Here is a 22,195-nt window from a genome sequence, read left to right as displayed (position 1 = left end):
GAATTTAAATACTGTCTCAGTCCATCGTAGTCGCCTTTACGAAAGCAATAACCCTTCCCTTTACCCCTAATGGTAATTACCTCTTTGAGTAAATCCCACTTCAGCACACTGTGATCACTGCCACCTAGTGGTTCATTTACCTGCAGATTCTTAATGCATGAAGAATCACTACTGATAATCAAATCAAGAGTATTACTCCCTCTAGTTGTCTCCCGAACATGCTGATGTAGAAAACAATCATCCAATAAATCCACAAAAGCCTTGCTAGTGTGTGAGTGACCAGCCTGCTGTTTTGTTTATAAAAAAAAATATGGTAAACATTGTATGTCTAAATAAAATATAACAGTTAGGTCTATATAATAAATGTACCTCTATGCCATTTATTTCTTTTTAATCTGCCATTCATGCGATGTGCATTATGAATATGGAAATCTAAGGGATCCTGCTAGTGCCAAATTTTTGAATGAAACTGTTGAAAATCAATGCATTGTGGTGTTCTTCATTGAAATTGATACTTTGATAAAACCAACTGTGTTAAACCATGCCTTACCTAGAATACACTGTAGTATTATATTACATATTTGTTCATAAAAATCTTAAAAAGTTTAAAGTTAGAAAGTTTATTTTGTGTTGCTGCAACCAGACAAAATAAACTTTCTATTTATGCCTTTATTCCTCATCCTTTTCATGATTTTTTTTATATCCTCCAAGTAGGTGGGAGACGTAATTTTTACAGTGTGGAACTGCAGCAGGCAGTATGAAATAACTTGCAGAAAGAAGCTGTGTAAAAGAAAATAATAAATAAAAAAGTTTTACCTACCAGAATACCAGACAGTCCTAACCACAAACTCAGCATTCAACTTTTTCTTGTGAACAACCCTTCAAAGTACACGATCAAGGCGAGTGGTCCTCTAGGAACCTCAGATCAAACTTGGTGATGGTCTCTCTCCAATGGGGCCTTCCTCTTGTGACCATTCTCAGCCTCTTGTTGTTTGGCATTACATGAATGCAAAATGGGATGATCTGTAAGACTTCTATTCTTCTTTTCCCTGGTTCAGTTACTGTTTTAAATCTTCCGATGTCAGTATTTGTTCAGATCATGTCAGTGAAATTATTCCTTTAGGAATGAAATCATTTATTCCTCATTCCACCTTAAAATCTCATCCTTTATCTAAACCTTAGTTTTTTAATAAGTGTACTAAGGCTGTTCAAGATAAGAATGCTGCATATCAGAATTGGCTCATGTCCTAAATCTCCAGGTTCATTTTCTATCTACCCTAAAGCTTGCAACAATTGTAAAGCAGTTATTAATCAGTCAAAGCTAGATTTTGAACAAGCTAAGAGGTCCTGACTATCATCAGGACATACTTCTTATCCAAATGATAGTCTGGCATTCTGGTCTCTTTCCAAAGCTATTTGCTTGCAACTTTTGCCCATCTATACTCCCACTCCTCCATTAAAACCTGATAGTTCTGTTATCTCCTCAACTAAAGATATGCTGTGCTTTTTGGAATCGCTTCTCTGTCACAGAATACTTATTCTCCATCGGCAACAACACACCCTATCCTGCGACATTACTGCTGGAGTACCGCAGGGGGGTGTCCTATCCGGTGTCCTGTTCACAGCTATCATCGTGCCCATTATTGCCTCAACGAATGGTCTCCTATGCTATGCCGATGACCTCAAACTGCTGACTCAAATTAACCCTGGCGACAATCCCGTTCAGCTCAGCAACAAGATCAATTCCCAACTTAAGGATCTAGAATTGTACCTGGCAAACTTCAATCTAAAAATCAACCCAGTGAAGTCTGCCCAGGTTATATTCTCCCTTAAATCCATGCCGACAGTACTCAATGTTTCACTCGCAGGGGTACGAATACCAAACGTACCCTCGCACACAGATCTTGGCGTTCTGTTTGACCAAAAGATGTCCTTTGTCAACCAGATCAACAAAATCAGTACCAAATTCTCTCGTTTACGGTGGATCTCAAAGCAGCAGCTGCTACATGTCCGACATCTTGTCACTGTCAAAAGGTTCATCACCTCCACCGTTTACCCCGCCATTCTCTATGGTGCAGAAATATGGGCCTCTGCTGCACCTACAAACCTCAAGCGGGTGTACACCGCTGAATACTGGTTACTGAAATGGGCCAATAACAAGCTTCGTCTACCTCCCGCTACCACAACCACCATGATGGCACAAGCACTCGACATCCCGAGGTTGAAGTTCCTGATCGTGGAAAAGAGGCTGGTCTTCACAGCCAAACTCATCACAGGCCAGATATCATCTCCAAATATTTGGAACGCTTGCTCTTGGAGGATTCCACAGCCAAGCCTAAGGTCGGTACCAGCACTCGTGGCTCACCACAACAGGCTTGTACTCACTGACAGATTTCTTCCCAAGCAGATGCTCGTTGCCCTCAACCGTGTGGACGCCGACATCGACAGCATAATAAGTAAGAAGTAGGACAGACAGAACTTTATCAAAGCCCTTGAACCCTGAAATATGGCCAATTTGTATTTATTTCTGTATTTATGTCTAGCTCTGCGTTTTTATGCTGTATTTGTATTGCTTTTGCATTTGTGATCGGTATTTTGTAGCCTTTTGTATTTGTTCGCTGTATTTTGAATTTGTTCGCTGTATTTTTGTAGCCTTTTGAATTTGTTCGCGGTATTTTGTAGCCTTTTGAATTTGTAAACTGTATTTTGTAGCATTTTGTATTTGTTCGCTGTACTTAGCTTTTCCCTAACTGCTATATGTGAACCCCTGGCGCTCGTCGCCGTGATGGGATATTGTGCTGTAACTCTACTTCACAATAAAGATTTATTTATTTAAAGATAAAACCAACGTACTAGCATCCTACTTTTCTTCTAACTTTGTATTTATGACCTTGGTAAACCACCTCCTACGTTCCCAGTGCATTCCACTCAATGCTTCGTGTGGTCTTCTATCAAAAGAATATCAGAAGGATTTTGAAAAATCTTGGTGTCAAGAAAGCTCCAGGTCCTGACTACCATCAGGACCTGGAGCTTTCTTGTTCTCAAAACCTGTGTCCTGAGCTTACTCCTGTTCTGTGTTGCCTTTTTTACACTTTCTTATTCCACTAGTGTTTTTCCTTCTGCTTGGAAATTTATTCAAATCCAGCCAGTTCCTAAAAAAAGGTGACAAATCCCTCCCAATTACCATCCCATTACACTTACCTCTACTCTTTCCAGAGTAATAGAGAAATTCATTAACTGCCAACTCCTAACCTATCTTGAAACCTCCCATCTGATCAGTAATCACCAATATGAATTGACACTGATGGATTCCATCAGTGTCAATCAACTGGTGATATGGTGGAAAAGTTTGGTGAAACTCAAGCAGTTTTTCTAGACATTTCAAAGCATTTTGATCATATTTGACTTAAAGGTCTTTTTAACAAGTTTCCATCTTTTGGACTGCCAACTGCTTTTTTCGGAGATCCAGTTTTCTCTCTGGTCACTTTCTGCGAGTGATGGAAGATGACTCATTGTCTTCTAACTTCTCCACTAATGCTGGTGTTCCCCAAGGTTCAGTCATTTCTCCCACACACTGTAAATCTTGTCCATAGTATTGCTGATGATAGCAAATTGCATTGTACCATCCAGTTTGAGAAATATTGCCCTGCACAAACAGCTTCAAACTTCTCAAATATCCACTACCAATTGCTTAAATGCTGATGACCTCCAGGTAATCCCAGGGGCTCACATCTGGTGAGTATGGGCTTGGCACACCCAGGGTCCTGAGCTGGATATCATCATTCTTCTCTTCTTTGGTGATTCCCTTCTACTTCTCTCTCTCTCTCTCTCTCTCTCTCCCTCCCTCCCTCCCTCCCTCCCCCCCCTCTCTCTCTCACACACACACACACACACACACACAGTGTAACTCAGAAAGAAATTTTTTTGGCTGGTACAGCATAAGCTTCAGGCTTCCTTGCACCATATGGCTGATAATAATAATAATTCTCCAGTGGGGCAAAGTTACTCATTTAATTTCAAAACTTGGTTCTTCTAAAACTCAGCCCTGTCTCATATCTCACAAAAAGCATTGTACAGCTCCTATGCTTATCTTCAGTGATACTCAGATTTATAGACAAGATCAATATCTCTTTAGGGATTACCCTGATTTTTAATCTCTCTTGGCATAAGCACATCACAAATATTGCTTCCTCTGCATCAAAAACTGAGTTTTCATTTTGCTCTTGGCATTACTTTTCTTCTAAACAACTACTCATTCTGTACAAATCTGAAATCCACCTACCATGGAATATCGTTCTCACATCTGGGGTAGTTCACCCAAAAACTTCCCTTAAGCTTTTAGACTCCATTCAAAAGAGGACATTCAGGTTAATTAATGACCCGTCTCTTACAAAGTCTCTCTACTCACTGTCTCATAGACATTCTGTTTCTTCTACATAGGCCTTGTGGGTTGCACAGTTGGTATAATCATTGTCCTCTCCACACTGAATAGAAAAGACTCGAGCTTGAATCCCGTCAATGACACGAATTTTTTTGGACCTTTTTCACATTTCTGAATTAGTCAAGTCTCAGCTGAAGGTAGCATGGTTTTTAATTCCCAGAAACTCAGGTTTTTTGTCCAGCAAACAGCAAATTGACACAGAATACATGCAGTTTTCAGACATGTTATAGATAATGCAATATGGCCTAAGTTGCTGATGCACCTAAAACCCTATACAGTAGACTTTCAGAATAACAGCACCTTCGGGGATTCAAAGTGCCATTATCTAGAAAGTCTTATTTTTAATATATTTAATGCAGAAATAATGAGGCTAAAAAAGAAATAGACAGATTAAGAATGCAATTTTATTAATTGCACATAAAAAATACAAACATGTTGACAATCCAATGTTATATTCTGCCATTAATACACCCCCAATCCATTCTGTTTTCTTTATTATATAAAGTTTAGTCTGCACAGGTAGCACAGTGGTATCAACACCACCATCCTCCCTACACCGGGCAGAAAAGGCCCAGGTTCGGATCCCTTCAATGGCACAAGGAACTTATGGGCTTTTTTTCACTCCATGGCTGATTAATAAAAAGCCCATAAGTTCAGTGATAGTCAGATGACCCCAAAGGCCTGACGTAGCCAAGTGATCAGGACTGAGGAGCGAGAGCACAGTAGCACGTGCTCTTTGAGTGGATCGGGGTTCAAGCCCGTGACTGCTAAATACGATTAATGTTTGTATTGATAATTTATTGCAAACAAGAACTTGCGAAGTATAAACAAGAACTTTTTTTTTATGTAATAGTTTGAATTATATCAAGTTTTTTCACAAAGCTTTAATGTTGTACTTCTTTACAGTGAGGGGTTTTTAATTTAAAATAAATGTAAAACAGCGTTATAATCTGTGGTATCAGTACAGAATTCATTTCAAAATGGCAAACTTAAATACAGTAATCACGGACTTGCTCTTTTCTTTTTTCAGCACTGTGCTGTATGTAAACATCCGATTTGAATGTGCTGTTAGCACAAATGTTCCGTTATTTTGAGTGCCATTATTTACACAGTCTACTGTAATAACCCAACTTTTCTGCATGTCTTTTCTTCTGAATTGGCTTTTGTAATTCCCCCTTTCTCTTCCAAATCAGTCCATACACATGCTTAACCAGCCAACATCAATTTACTGTCCGACTTCAAAAAAATCACAGAACTAACTTTTCTTCTTCCTCATATATCCCTTCAGCTTCAGCTTTTTGCAACAATCTTCCTTCACGTGTATTTCCTGAAAATTACAATCTACAAAAATCCAAGTCTAATATCAATGAGTATCTTCTTCTGTTTTCCCAACCTTCAAACTATGCATAATAATGACTATACTACTATAGTTCTAATACTTTCATGTTTAGGGTTTTTCATAAAAAAAAAAAGTAGTTTTACAAAGGAACGTGTCGATTATTTACCGCTCCAATATTTTATACCACATAGGCATCTAAAATAGGCATTTCTCATGCTGTACTTCCCCACATTAAATTTCAAAGTGTCTGAAATTCTGCCCAGACACAATAGGAGGGAGTACATGATGAGAGCCTTGTCAATCAATTCGGCCCTGGAGGGAATGTGCAAGGCTCAAGGGGTAGAATTTTTTTCAGCGTGGTCAGTGCTTCTTAACAGGAGAGACTGCTTCTACAGGGATGGGATACACTTAAATAGAAAGGGGGCAAGAATATTTGATGATGCTATTTGGGATATCAGAGACGTGGTGTCACACTGATATTAGGAATGCAGAATTGGAATTTGGGGAGTACAATGTGTACAGAAAGGATAGACAGGATAGAAAGGGAGGAGGTGTCCTGCTGTTAATTAAGAAAAACATAAAAATCAAAATAAGTGCATCAAGTTGATATAGATGAACAGTGCACTGTTGAGTCAGTTTGGTGTGACATAAGCACTGTGAAAGCAAAAATAAGAGTAGGAATGTGTTATAGGCTTAATGACTCGAATGAGTACAAGGAACAATTGGACAGAGAAATAGAGTGGGCTAGTAAATCAGAATGTCTTATAATGGGGGATATTAACTTCCCAGATATTGACTGGAACTTCTGGGTTGGTCACTCACACACTAGTAAGACTTTTGTGGATTTATTGAATGATTGTTTTCTGCAGCAGCATGTTCGAGAGGCAACAAGAGAGGGTAATACACTTGATCTGGTTATCAGCAGTGATCATTCGTGTATTAAGAATTTGCAGATAAAGGAACCACTAAGTGGCAGTGATCACAGTGTACTAATGTGGGATTTACTTAAAGATATAATTACCATCAGGGGTAAAGGAAAGGGTTTTTGCTTCCATAAAAGTGAGTACAGTGGTCTCAGACAATTTTTAAATTCTGTACAGTGGGATCAACTGACGATGTTACCAACAGTAAATTCTAAATGGGAAGCATTCAAGGAATTAATTGTGGAAGCTACTAAAAGTTACATACCTATTAGGAAATATTGTTCAAGATTTAGGCCTAAATGGTTATCAAATGAACTGATGAGACTCGTGACAGAGAAGAAAAATGCATGGGATGCATATAAATTATCAAGCAACTCAGAAGCCTATGGCAGATATAAGCTAGTCTGTAATCAGGTCACAAAGGAGGTTAGGCAGGCGAAGGCAGATTATGAGAAATCTTTGGCAAAGGATGCAAAGAAAAACAGAAAGGATTTCTTTACTTATATAAACTCTAAAAGGAAGGGGATGAATCTGATTGGTCCACTTGATATCGATGGTTCGACTATTGATGATCCTGCTCAGATAGCAAACAAACTGAATGAGTATTTTGCATCTACATTCACACATGAGGAGTTATTAAGGTTTGAAAATGGCAGAAGGTTATCAGATTGTAGCAGGGTGCTTAATGATTTTGTAATAACTGAGAGCAAAGTGGAGGAGAAATTGTTGAAGTTAAACATAAGAAAGGCATCTGGGGTGGATGGGATCTATCCAGTTATATTAAAGGAGGCAGCATAGCAACTAAGCAAACCCTTAGCCATAATTATGAAAGCAGCCTTGGACTCAAGAGAGGTCCCCACGGACTAAAGATGTGCAAATGTATCCCCAATTCAAAAAAGAGGGATGGAAGGGTCACACGAGTAATTACAGACCAGTTAGTTTAACTTCTGTTCTGGGTAAAATAATGGAGTCACTGGTTAAAGATGCATTGCAATATCATCTAGACAAGGCTGCAGCAATAATTCAGACACAGCATGGGGTTTGTTAAGGAAAAGTCTTGTCTGACAAATTTGATAGGATATTATGATGTGGTTACAAAGGAACTGGATGCAAAAAATAATTTTGATATCATATATTTGGATTTCAAAAAAGCTTTTGACACTGTTGCGCATGGAAGACTATTGTACAAATTGAAGCAGAGTGGTATTAAGAGTAAGTTGCTACAATGGATAAAAGGATGGTTGAGTGGGAGAAGACAGAGGGTGGTAATCAATGGGTGCTGCTCTTCGTGGACTAATGTTATTAGTGGAATCCCACAGGGTTCGGTGTTGGGTCCACTGTTGTTTTCTATATTTATCAATGATATTGATGAAGGTGTATCAGGCTTAGTGTCAAAGTTTGCAGATGATACAAAGTTGGCAGGGTTGTTAATGACGGTAATGGCAGTGTGCTACTGCAACAGAATCTAGAAATGGGCAGATGGACTAAGAAGTGGCAACTGAAGTTTAACCATGACAAATGCAAAGTACTGCATATGGGTAAAAGTAACCCCAGAGAAAGGTACCAACTGTGTGGTATTATACTTAAGGTGGTAGAAAATGAAAAAGACCTCGGAGTAATTGTGCAGTCAGATATGAAGTTTTCTGAGCAATGCAGACAGGCTGCCAGGGCAGGTCATGGGGTTTTGTCAGTGATATATAGGAATTTTTCTAGTAGGGAAAAGGAGGTATTTGTCGCTCTGTATAAGGCAATGGTCAGGCCACGCCTTGAGTACTGCATACAGGTCTGGAGGCCTCGTTTTAGGAAGGATATAGATTTGCTTGAGCGTGTACAGAGAAGGGCAACAAGATTGGTGAGGGGAATGAAGGGATCTTCTTACGAAGAGAGGCTTTTTTTTTTTTCTCTTTGGTAGTTGTTGGCACATCGGCTTCTGTGACTATAATGCACCTCCCAAAGTTTTTTTTTTTTTTTTTTGCTGTACTTTGATCCAAGCGTGAGGCGGGATTCGAACCCGTGACCTTTGGGTTGCCAGGCAGGCACTTTACCCACCCGGTTAGCCCGGTCGGCAAGAGAGGCTTAAGTTCTGCAAATTACAGTAGCTGGAGACTGGGCACCTGCGCAGTGATCTGATTGAGGTGTATAACACCTTGAATGGGTTGAGCATGCTGAATTTTGATGGGATCCTTCCACTTTTTCAGATTACGAACCTAAGGGGGCATAAATTCAAATTAAGAAAAGACAGATGTAGAATAGATGTGCGAAAATTTGCCTTTAGCTTGCGAGTGGTTAATTGCTGGAGCAAACTTCCATCTGTCGTTGTGGAAGTTGATAGGTTAAATAAATTTAAGGAGGAACTGGACAGGCATTTGGAGGGAATGGTGTGTTGTTTTTTTTTTTTTTTGGCTGATGCTGCATAAGCTCATACACATGCTTTCTTGCATCACATGCCACTAATACTACTACTACATCCACACTTTGTAAGAAAGAAAATGCAATGGCAGCATAATCTGGTTCAAATGTTGAATAGTGCAGGCAATTAAAAAAAAAAAAAAAAACAAGGGTACAAAATTAGATTCTTTTACAAGCAAAAATCAAAAATATGAAAATCCATTTATAATAAACACTTTAAGAACACCCAATTTTTTTTTCAAAAAGTTGCGTATTCTTAATTTTTGATTGCAATATTATGTTTGTTATGTTTTGTTTAAAAATGCAACTTATTTTCTAGTTGACAGCTGTAATTACCCAGTCAGGAAAATTGGCGATTGTATCTGGTCCAGAAGACAATGAAGACGAAATTTCACCAGTCAGGTAAAATATGCCTGTAGTGTTGTGTTTGCCTGTTTTCCTTTTCTGTTAATTTACTTTCTTTCTTTGAGATTTTCACAAATTTCTATAAAGCAAGCCCTTTGTTTTTTATGTTAAGATGTCAAATGGATGACATCAACTGCCCATTTAGACAGTTCTGATCTGTGGATTTTTGTGTAGTTCATGGGACTTTGTTTGGGCTACATGCAACCTACCAGTTGATTTCTGGAGATACGTTTTATTTAGTTAGTTTTTGGTGTTGACATAGTTTTAGTTTTTGTTTTGAGTTGACATACAGTTTTTAACATGAAATATTTATAAAGTATTGTAAATTACACAGCTTTATCTTGATTATTTTTCTGTTTAGGATATTTGTCATGAACCTTTTCTCTCTCTTTTTTTTTTTTTTTTTTTTTTTCATATTAGTTAGTTATTAATAGTGGAACAAAATTAGAAGGTATAATCTCTAAGGTTCAAGTGAGGTGGAGAGAAAAGGGTACAGTGCAGTGAGACACCAGTGCATCTGTCTTGGTGTAAAGACCCATTGGATTTTAGCATGAATATCACAAAGGATGGCAAGTTTCCCAAGCATAAAATAAAGCAAGATAGACTCTTGTACCTTTAAATTGCAACATCCCATATATATGGCATGATGAGCATTGACTTTCTTTTTCATAGTCTTAGTAAGAATGCAACCAACTAATTACATTAGAAACAAGTTATCAGTAAGAAAGTCGATGCAAATAGGTGCTACAGCAGTGATCATGTCACATGGCGCTCATGGTGTGACTGCACTAATTTCCCTACCTGCAGAGCCTCTGCACTTTTTAAAAAATATTTTTAGTTTATAAAGTACATATATTTTTAAGTTTCTGAAAAAATTTGTGAATGAACACTGCCATTTCAGGTGCCTCCGTAGCCAGGTGGGAAGGAGCAGCAGTGCGTAGCACACGCTTCTTGATTAGACCGAGGTTCGAGCCTGTCACCACCAAATACGGAGGATGTGGAAAGGTCAGGGAATGACCAACGCATATCCCGGAGCAATATGGCCTTAGTTGCTAATGCTCCTAAAAACCAAATAACTAACTGCCATTTCAAAAGAAAAAAGTACTTTATTTTTATTTTTTATTATCATAAGTTATAAATTTTTAATTATGAAAAAAATTTTACTATTAAAAAAATTTTAATTGTAAGATGCCACTTGTGCATGTAAGTACCACACACACTTTATATTGGACTCCTCTTGATTTTCCAAGATAGTTCTGTTCTCCATTTTTTGTATTAGAAGGATGACAAATTGTGGACCAATTCTTAAAGAAGGGGGAATCGTGAGTACTGGAGTACAGATTTTAGTTTGGTTAATTGTAAGTGCAAAATGAGGCAAGTACTCTACAAGTTATATAATCATATTGTTGATACTGGTAGTGACTTTTTAGGCATTGAGTCAATTGATATAATCAGCTTTTAAGTTATTTGCATAAAAGAAAAATGTTCTGAAAAATAAATGAAGTAATATGAACAGGTGATCAAAAAAACACACCTGTTAAGAGAAAAATAACTTAGATATGCTCTTCAGCCAAGGTGGAAGAGCCTTCAGAACAACAAAATTCCCCCCCCCCCCCACACACACATCTTTTTAATGTTAAAATAGATGCAGTTGGGAAGGGGAGAGAAAGAGAAGCTTTTACTTAACAGAAGATGGTGTATGATTCAGTGTTAGCCTCAAAAGCTTTTGGAATTGTGTTTCTTGGATAAGTTAAGTTGTAAGGTCTTAATACAAAACTTAAAATAAAATAATATGAAACTTTGAGGACTTTGTTTCTGATCAATTTTTACTAATTAATTCATTTAAAGCCTGAGTTAAAGTTGTATCTGTGTTACAAATTTATAAATTTTAATTGCTTGTGATAAATACTAATATAAAGATTAAATGACCCGTGAACTGAAAGATTAGTTGTAAATTCAAAATCATTTATAATTTTTTGCATAAAGAAGCTGTGGATCATTATTATAAATACTAATTTTCAGATCTAAATAATTATTTCTTTAGTGTTGGTTTCATTGAGAAATAGTTCTATTAGATAAATGAAGGGAAAATAATGTCAAAAGAAGCAAAATTTAATCACTGTAAGAGCAACAGCTGTTACAGTGGTGTACAGTGACCTTTTGAACAGGGAAAGCATCAACTATTAACACATTAGTTAAAAAACTGTAGCAATGGATCAGACAGGACGTCAGATCAAGTGCTATATGAGAAAAAATTCTCAAAAAATAAATTTTTTAAATGAAATGTCTATAATCCTGCTAGTAACAACATAAACACAAAATATAAATAAGACACTTTAATCTCTTTTCAGATCTAAATAAGGAAAGGGAACATTAAATTTTTTTCTTAATTCTAATATTTTATTGGATAATAAGATTAAAAAATGTTCCAAGCTTAGTGACAAATAGTGGTGGCACCAAGATGCTTTAAAGTCAGGTGCAACAGAAAAGTTTTCTCTTTTTCAGACATTAAGTCAACTATTTCATACTTTTGTAATATTGTAATTGGAAACCTTTGTGAATTGTTTTGGTTTGTATTTTTAATTCTTTGGGATTAGATTGAGGTGCGTGATCAGTGGTGCACAGGGTCGTTCCTAGCTCCTTGGCCGCTTGCATGCAGCAGGTATTTGGTGCCCTTTTACACTATTTTTTTTTTCTTTTTTATGTGAACCCCAAACACGGCAGGTATTAGAACCTATAGTACCTAGTACCGTGCTTGGGTTGGAAGTTGAGAAGACGAAAGAAGATATTTGTTGACATTGGACTTGAACTTCTGTAGATTGTAATTTTCAGGAAATACGTATGAAGGAAGGTTGTTCCAGAAAACGGCAGATGAATGAATAAATGAGGAAGATGAAAAGTTGGTTCTGAGAGTTTGAAGTTGGACAGTAAATGGATGTTGGCTGGTGGCGGCACGTGTTCGGACTGTTTTGAAAGAGACAGCGGGAATTATAGAAGGCATTTCATAAGAACAGTGCCCATGGAAGTATCTGTAGAAGAGACATGCAGCAGAAACAGTACATCTATGAGACACCGAGTGGAGAGACTCTATTACAGATGAATCATTAATTAACCTAACTGCCCTCTTCTGAATGGAATCAAGAAGCCTGAGAGAGGTTTTGGGGGCACCACCCCAGATGTGGGAACGCTATTTCATGGTAGGGTGGATTTGCGATTTATACAGAGTGAGCAGCTGTTTGGAAGAAAAGTAACGCCGAGAGCGAAAGAGAAAACCAAGTTTTTTAGATGCAGAGGAAGCAATATTTGTAATGTGCTTGTGCCAAGAGAGATTAGAAGTCAGGGTAACCCCCAAAAGAGATATATCATTTTGCCTAGAAATCTGAGTGTCACTAAAGATAAGCATAGGAGCGGAAGAATCCTTTTTGTGAGATATCAGACAAGACTGAGTTTTAGAAGGGTTGAAATCAACTAAGTTGTCTTTGCCCCACTGGAGAATTACCAGAAGATCGGCATTTAAGGAATTGGTAGCAGATTTTCGAGAAGTTGAAGCTGATTGAGCAGGGCAAGGTTTCTCAAAATGGAAAGTGGAATGCAATGTGCTATCATCGGCAAACCTATGGATAGGATTTCCAGTTAATGGAAGAAGGTCATTGATATACAAGAGGAAAAGAGTGGGGGAAAGAACTGAACCTTGGGGGACACCGGCATTAGTGGAGAAGTTAGAAGACAGAGAGCCATCTACCATCACCCTCAGTGAGCGATCAGAGAGAAAACTGGATAACCAATTACTAAAAACAGTTGGCAAACCATAAGATGGAAGCTTGTTTAGAAGACCTTTATGCCAAACACGATCAAAAGCCTTTGAGATGTCAAGAGCAACTACTTGTGTTTCACCGAACCTTTCCATTGAATTAGTCCATAAATGGGTAACATAAGCCAGAATATCACCTGTGGATCGACACTGACGGAATCCATACTGGCGATCGTTGATCAGATGGAAGGTTTCTAGGTAGTTTAAGAGTTGGCAGTTAATTGATTTTACCATTACTTTAGAAAGAGTAGAAGTAATTGCAATGGGACGATAATTGGATGGGAGGGATTTGTCACCCTTTTTAGGAACTGGCTAGATATAAGAAAATTTCCAAGCAGAAGGGAAAAACACCTTTGGAATAAGAAAGTGAAAAAATCTGCAAAGAATAGGAGTAAGTTCAGGAGCACAGGTTTTGAGAACAAGTGGAGAAATACCATCGGGACCAGGAGCTTTTTTAGCATCAAGATTCATCAAAATCCTTCTGATATCCTTTTGACGGAAGACCACAGGAGGCATTGAATGGAGCGTGTTGGGAATGGTGAGAGATATTTTACCAAGATCATTATTACATGAGTTGGAAGAAAAGTGCGATGCTAGCAGGTCAGCTTTATCCTTGGCTGAAGTAACAACAGAACCATCTAGTTTGGACAGAGGTGGGAGCAGAGATGGGCAAAAGTTGCGCCCAATAGCTTTGGCAAGAGACCAGAATGCTCGGCTACCAGTAAGGCAAGAAGCAAGTTTTCTACTCTGAGCCTGTTCAAACTCTAGTTTGGACTGATTAATAACTGCTTTACAATTGTTGCGAACTTTGTTGTAGGCAGAAAATGAAACTGAAGAATTAGAAACAAGCCAATAACGATATGCAACATTCTTTTCTTGGACAGTCTTGGACACATTTATTGAAAAACCAAGGTTTAGATAAAGGACGAGATTTTAAAGTGGAGTATGGGATAAAGGATTCCATTCCTGCAAGAATAATTTCAGTGACACGATCTGAGCAAACGTTGACATCAGAAGTTTTGAAACAATAATCCAACCAAGGAAAAGAAGAAAAGAAGTCTCGCAGGTCATCCCATTTTGCATTCTTGTAATGCCAAACAACACTAGGTTGGGAATAGCCGTGAGATAAAGGTTCCATTGGAGAAGAGACAATCACCAAGTTGTGATCTGAAGTACCTAAAGGACCTCTCACTTCGACCGTGTACTTAGAAGGGTTGTTTGTGAGAAAAAGATCAAGCGTATTGGCTGTATGATTAGGATTGTCCGGTATTCTTGTAGGTAAATGAACAATCTGTGCAAGGTCACTAGTAACTGCAAAAGCCTCAGCATCTCGACCTGCAGGGTCGGTGTGACTAGAAAACGGAAGCCAGCTGGAGTTGTGAACAATAAAATCACCATGGAGAATGTCAAGTTGCAAAGAGAGGAAGTCAAAGAGCTCCACGTGATTAGTGGAGTTGGAAGAACGGTAGAGACAACAGATGAATTTGACACAGTGAGGTAGAGAGATTTTAAGCCAGAGAAGATCAAAGAGAGGAGAATCCAAATTGCCAAGTCTCTGACAGGGAATATCAGAACGGACATATGCACAAGTAGCACCTTTGAGGCGAAAGGAATCATACAGCGAATAATTTGGGCATTTGAAAAGAGCAGTAGTTGAATCAACCGATAACTGAGATTCTGTCAGAAAAAGTACATGGGGTTTGGCAGACTGCAAGTGGAAATGGACATCGTTGAGATTAGAATTGAGACCACGTATATTTGTGAAATGAATTAGGAAGTCCTTGGGAGGTTTAGATCATTTCGCAGATAAGCTTGCTCTATTAGTTTGACAATTCATGGTGTATTCCATAGTAAGAAAGAGTGGGTGGGCGGGACATGCTGTATGAAGTAATGAAATTTTTGGATATGGCGTACATGTGATAAGAATATACCCAGATCCTTGACATAACGTGGCTTCGACAATGCTCCCTGCATACACACTGCTACCTCTACTCCCTCCAGTCACTATCTGGCAGAGTAGAGGTAGCAAGATTATACACTAGCTGATCTAGAAGCCTCCTAGAGAGTTACCAATAGGTTTAGTCCAGTGTAACTAGCGGCCAGCCTGCGAACACCGTTTTAGAGCTGTACCCTCGAAAAGACGGCCTCCATAGCCGAGTGGTCAGGAGCGTGAGTGCAGTAGCACACGCTCCTTGAGTAGACCGGGGTTCAAGCCCCTGACTGCTGAATACGGTCAATCTTCCAACCCGCACTGGACCAGCATGGCAGATTATGGTCCATTTCCCTCAGCATGAATTGTTGAGGAGGCTTCCATTCTGCAGTGGGTTGATAATGGCTGCACTTTACCTTTATTTTTTTTACCCTCGAAATGTAAGGAATATTGAATCTCACCACGACGTTCATCATAACCTCAAAAGTCATCAATCATACTGCATGATGGAAGAGATTTCACTGGTTGATGAGAGTCATCTACCACCTAGTACTGCCTGGTAACATAGAGGGGTGGCGTTCCTCCATGTTGTGTGTGCACCACACCTCAACCCCTGCTTACATTGGTTCACACCTGGGTGGTCACCCACCATGTACTTGTGCATGGAGGTTATACCCAGGATTACTAACAGTCCCACCATCATGAAGGTGCAAGCAAAGGATTTGGCTGTCACAGACCGTCCGGACTTCGCCGAAATTGGGTCCACTTGACTTGAGTTTCACCCAGATATCAGTTCCATCAGCATTTTAGACTCCCAGGTAGCAAGTACAGCTTGTCTGGCATATCTGAGAACATATCTGTGACAACCTCAAGGACTGCCTCAACTAGTAATATGAACACAATGGCACAAATTAAAATTAAATTTTTACTGAAACTGATACACAAAACTACATAATTCTTGAAGTGTCCTTCCGCCCATCTTTGAAGTGTCCTTCCGCCCGTTCTATTTTAAAAATCTTTTGACTTAGAGAAATATGGTAAATTGTGTTTCTAAAATAATAAACATAAAATTCAACTTTTCAACTTGTGGCATCATTTTCGTTTGCAGAATTAAATTACTATTTATTAACTAACTACAATGGGACATGCATCATTTTAAAGAAAATTCCATAAATATTTCTATTTTTATTTTAAAATTTTTAGTTTTGGATCCAATTCCTTTGCATTATGCAAAAGAAGTTAAAAGTTAGCCAAAAAATAAGATTTTGGGTTAGCATTGTTGACTAGTACCATATTGAAGTATGCTCAAGATCTTCGTTATTACATATGAAAATTGGCTTGAATATTAGTAATAGAATAATTTTTTTTTTTTCGAATTTTGAGATGTTTATTCAGATTAGAACAACTTTTATAGTTAGAAATCTATTTAATAATATCTTTAAGCAATGGCATTCGTATTGACTCTCTTATAAAAAATGCAGTTAAGGAAACATTTTCATTCATTTTGGGAAAGAATTGTAATTTTTACAGATTTCATTCCATATTTATGACTGAGAATCATGAGATACCGTATTATGAAATCATCAGATGATGGTATTATTACGAAATACACTTTCATGCTGCTTAATGGGCATTTTCTTAATTCTTCAGAAAATTAATTTTGATTAAAATGATATTTGACAAAATTTTAATAATTTCCATGCTATGAACTTTGCATATGCTCTTGATTTTCTAGGCTTTATTTAACAGGTAAACTTATGGAATTAAAAGCCGGTAAAACAGTTATGGAGCTTCGGGGTTCTATTCTCACTGCATGCATTCTTCGATACAATGACAAGAGTTCAGTACATTTTCCCACTAATTATATTTTATCATAACTAATTTTCTAATTGTAAGGCATAATATAACTCTCAGAGAATAAAAATTCATATAATGAATGTAGTTTACTATTTGTTGTTTGTAGGAGTATGTGCACTTGCATTTTAATTTAAAAAATATGCATTTTAAAGTAGGAAACAATAAAAATTTTAGCTTAGAATTTTTTTATTTCTTTTCAATAATTTTATATGGGTGCACATATTATTAAGAATTTAAATATAAAACTAAAGACACTAGACTACAAAAAAATAATAAAACAGCATTAAAAAAAACTCATGCATTCAGCTTACAACTTTTAATGTTACATAAATTTTCATGCTTTAATTGTAGCAAATACTTTGATTAAATCATCCATATTAATGCTCTGTGAAATATCATTTTCTACAGCAATTATTGCAAGGTCACTTTGTCTTTCTTGAAGCATTGTAGATCTTAAATAACTTTTAATGATCTTTAATTTAGAAAAAGATCTTTCACCAGTTGGAACAGAAACTGGAAGAGTCAAAAAAATTCTCAGTGCTGTCACAATATTTGGAACTGCATTTATTGTATTATTGTTACATATCATTTTACGAAACTCTTTTGGATCATCACTACTAATATTTAATGCTTTCAGCTCTTCAAAAAGTTCTTTATCATTATATCACTTTCACATATAGAAGGATCTGTCAATTTTATATGTAAATTACTGCAATGCATTTTAAGATCTTCATCATTTAAATCAGAAAAATTTAACAAGAAGTTGAAACACGAATTCATATCTGCTAACATGTAAAATCTAGTTTGCATTGAATTTATTGCTATATCTAAAAGTGTAAAATCACAGTCCACCTTATATTTTAATTTTCGGGCTGTGATTGGGTCGTCTGGCGACCCATAGTCAAATTTATTTTTTGCACATTTTGTTCACAAAGCTGCCACTACAGGACATGTGGTTTCCAAATCCAAGTTATTCAATAATGAGAATGCCTCAGAAATACACTTTTCAAAATATTCGTCAGACCTTTTCATTTTGAAATATTTTATCAAATTTTTCAAAGCTTCTGTACATTCTGCAATATTTATTTTAAGATTTTGCAACATCTTAATTTCAACGTTGACTTTATTTAGAATATCGTACCATACAATAATTGATACAATGAATTTAAAAGAATGAATCTTTGTAGCAAGGGGTTTGAGCAAGATTTTTAGTATTTATGTCTCTACTTTGGTAAGATATTAATTGTAACAATGTGTCATAAATTTTGCTAAGTTGAAATCTTAATCGTGTAGCTGCTATTATTCTACTTTTCCAATGCATATTGCTCACAGATTTTACTATGAATTTTGAAATATTTTATATTAATTTTTCCCATCTGTGTGGGAAGGAAGAAAAGAAAGTGTATAACTCTTGCACAATATCGAAAAATTGAACTATTTAGAAAGTGACTTTTGCTGCATCATTGATTACTAAATTTAAAGTATGAGAATTACATGGTACTAACATTGCATGACAGTTGCATCTTTGATAATTTTTTGAAGGCCAATATGTTTTCCGCTCATATTGAAATTGTTGTCGTAACCTTGATTCCTCATGTTATTTAGTTTTAAGCTATATTTTGGGAATAAGCCATTTAGTACTAATATACATCACCCCTTACATGTTGTGCCATTAATTTGATGAAATCCTAAAAAATGTTCCCTTATTTCTACGTCATTGCCAGAATATACAATAGCATGTATGATAAATGTTAATTTTTCAACAGGGATGCAATCTAGAATAATTGAGAAATACTTGCTATTTTCAACTTTACCTAATATTTCTTTCCTTATTTTGTCAGCAATTAAAGAAATAATTTCATTCTGAAATTTACTCCCCAGATAATGTGGCATACTGCTAATTTTTTTTTAATATTGAAAAGGTGATCCATTATATACGGATCAAATTTAGCTAAATTTCAATTGCTTTCAAAAAATTACCATTATTGGGAACGTACAATTCACTTGAGGAACTGCGAAATGCAAAAGACTGGCCAGCTAAATATTGAACAACAGCAAAAATTTGTTTCAAAATTTCAGTCCACTGATTTGTGTCTAGTTCATACAAGCAACATTGTTCTTTATCTACAGTTGTTTGCTTTGTTAATGTGGACTTCATTATAAAGTATTTATTGTAATTAGAAATATCAGTAGAAGATATTTCATGTTGTTGCAAATTAATACTAGCATGCTTCCAATCAGAAAAGCCAGTTGAACACAATTTAATATTTGCAGTTCCAAATAATTTACAACAAAAACAATATATACTAGATTTTGAAAGTGAATACATTAACCAGTCGTGATTTACCTTTTTGTTTTTTGATAATGTCCTTGTATAATATGCACTTGAAAATCATCCTTTTTCATTCGAAAGAAATGAAACATTATTCACTCCTATTTTTTTTTTATACTGATTTTTTTTGTACTGATTTAAATTTTACACTCCTAAAAAAAAAAAATTTTTTTTAATTTCTGTGAAAAAAATTTACGTAAGTTCTAATTTATGTAACTCAGCTTACGTAAGTCAAGGACTTACTATATTCAAATTTGTAGCCCTTTCTATTTTAGTTCCCCCAACAGCATGGTCTGATAATGGGTATCAGTAAGATACCTGAAACATCACCTTAATGTATAGGAGTTTGAGCGAATAGCTTAATAAACTTTATTATTATTAATTTCACATGGTATAATAGTGGTATTAAATATAGTAATAATCTTAATGGAAAACAACCACGTAACGTCCTTCCCTAACTATATTAGATGACAACATTACTGTTCTACATAACTCATTTATATGATTCCCTGCAAACAGACTATCTACACAGAGCAGATGCATCAGGGAAAATGTACCCACTTCATTCATATTCAGTACTTTGATGAGTATTCTGCACCTTCTGAAGATAGCATTAGTACAGGTGACCCCCCGCTTAACGCTGATAATTCGTTCCGGAAAAACAGAGCGCTAAGCGAACGCCGCCTTACCATAAGGTAACATATGCATTTGTAAGTTGCGGTCGGTGCCATAGGATATTTCCTAATCAGTAATAAACGGTAGTGAAAAGATGCACAAATGTCGGTCAAAATATTTAATTTTCAAATATTTATACATTTAAAATATTCTGCATTACATACGTATATACGTACGTAACTACTTACGTATCAAAATTAAACTTAAAATTCCAGTTAAAATCATGAATTTAATTGATCTAAATCGATTTAACTTAAATGATGAATTTAATCAAAAAATGTGTCGATTTTGGGTTGGCCCTCTTCGAAATAGCATTAGTAGCATTAGTAGAGGCATTTGATGCAAGAAAGCAAGCTTATGCAGCATCAGCCAAAAAAAAAAAAAAAAAAAAAAGAAAAAAAACCCACTTCCACTTCACCACTCTGTTCGTTCAAAATACCTGTCCAGCTGAGCCTTAAACTTATTTAGGCTATCAACCTCCACTACAAGGGATGGAAGTCTGTTCCACCAACCAACCACCCGCTGGCTAAAGGCAAATTTCCACACGTCTATCCTACATCTGTCTTTCCTCAATTTGAATTTATGCCCTCTCAGGTGATTATTCTGAGCTAGAGGAAGAATCCCATCAGCATTGAGCATGCTCAAACCATTCAAGACTCTATACACCTCTATCAGATCACCTCGCTGGTGCCTAATAAACTAAAAGGGGTATTATTTTTAAATCCCCCGCAGCGTTACCACCCAACAATAAAGTCACCTGATCCTTCGCCGCTTTGAAACCTGGCATGTTTTTTTTCTTTCAATATAAAACTTATTTTAGACATTCGTTTCCACAAAAGTCCTGCTTCATCTATGTTATAAACTAGTTGAGAAGTATAACTCACAATACCTCTCTTCAATAATTTTAACAAGTTCTTTACTGAAAGTTTTGGTTCCTTGATCTGCACTTGCCGCTTCTCCCCAGATTTTAAATCTATTCAACCAGCCCTTACCAGTTTTAAATGGTTCCACATTTTTTTTTTTTTTTTTTTTTAGGTGAGTTTTCTTCAGATCATCATATTGGCTAATCTCTCCCTGTTTTTTTTTTTTTTTTTTTTTTGCAATATTTAACTGAATTTTGCATTGGATATTATCTTCAATAAAATTAGTTAACGTCTTTCCATTTCAATCCTAATAGTCGGCCTAGCACTAGTTGCTTGCAGTGGAACTGCTATCTTTCCCGCTGCTAAAATTAATTCTTTATTTTTTTATAATTGTTCTTACAGTTAAACTCGCAAGTCCTAAATTATGGCACACATCCGCTTGTCATTGACCGGAATCGATTCGCTTCAAAAACTCTAATTTAATTTTCAAATTCAGTCTTTTTCTTACATTTATAGTTTTCGTACTGCGCTCAGACGTTGTTGCTTTTTCATTCTTATCGGCCATTATTAACTCTTCGAAAATGTAACTGCGTTGGTTGCATTAATTATGATACAATGTTCAAGTAAACTGTCCGTTAGGCACGATGTCTAATACTGTACTGAGTGATGACTAGACTTCGAATAAATGCATATAACGTAAATATTACAAGCAATATACTCGATCATTTTTTAAAATGTTGATCTCTGAACTACGTAACAACTCACTATACTGCAATTAAATTAGCGTGCGAGAAAATTTAACTGAGCGGGGGACAATTTCTCAAGTCAGCGTGGGAAACGTTTTAATGCTGTTTTGCTATTCATTTTCAAGCTATCGACTCCATCAAATGAAACGATTTCGTTAAATATGCAAAAATGCAATCTGTAAAAGAGCGTTATAGTGATCTGTGACAGCGTTATAGTCAGATACGGGTTATAATATAAGAACAGCGTAAAGCGAACCGCGTTATAACGAGGGCCTGCTGTATAGCATTACTATATGATGCAAGAAGCGTGCTTATACAGCATCAGCCAAAAAAAAACTTCCCATTTCACACATCCATTCGTTCCAAATGTTTTTCTAGTTCTGACTTGAATTTTTTTAAGCTATCAACTTCCAACACAACAGATGGAAGTTTGTTCCAGAAATCAACTACCTGCTGGCTAAAGG

General features: G+C 36.5%; 1 protein-coding gene across 2 annotated transcripts in view; it reads left to right on the top strand.

The window, feature by feature from the left end:
• LOC150085456 (jouberin-like) overlaps positions 1-22,195 on the top strand; it is a 320,291-nt gene that overhangs the window by 278,855 nt on the left and 19,241 nt on the right. The window contains exons 23-24 of one of the 2 annotated variants that reach the window (XM_090373259.1): positions 9,432-9,514; positions 9,938-9,999. In XM_090373259.1, the coding sequence (XP_090229385.1) occupies positions 9,432-9,514; positions 9,938-9,941 (87 nt within the window). In that variant the 3' untranslated portion in view covers positions 9,942-9,999. Of the gene's footprint in view, positions 1-9,431; positions 9,515-9,937; positions 10,000-22,195 lie in introns of those variants that run through there. The other variant, XM_090373258.1, reaches the window with a different exon arrangement.

The sequence above is a fragment of the Mastigoproctus giganteus genome, chromosome 5 (assembly GCF_048544385.1).
Source record: "Mastigoproctus giganteus isolate SK-2022 chromosome 5, ASM4854438v1, whole genome shotgun sequence".
Taxonomy (NCBI): domain Eukaryota; kingdom Metazoa; phylum Arthropoda; class Arachnida; order Uropygi; family Thelyphonidae; genus Mastigoproctus; species Mastigoproctus giganteus.
This window is presented reverse-complemented; position numbering and strand designations above follow the sequence as displayed.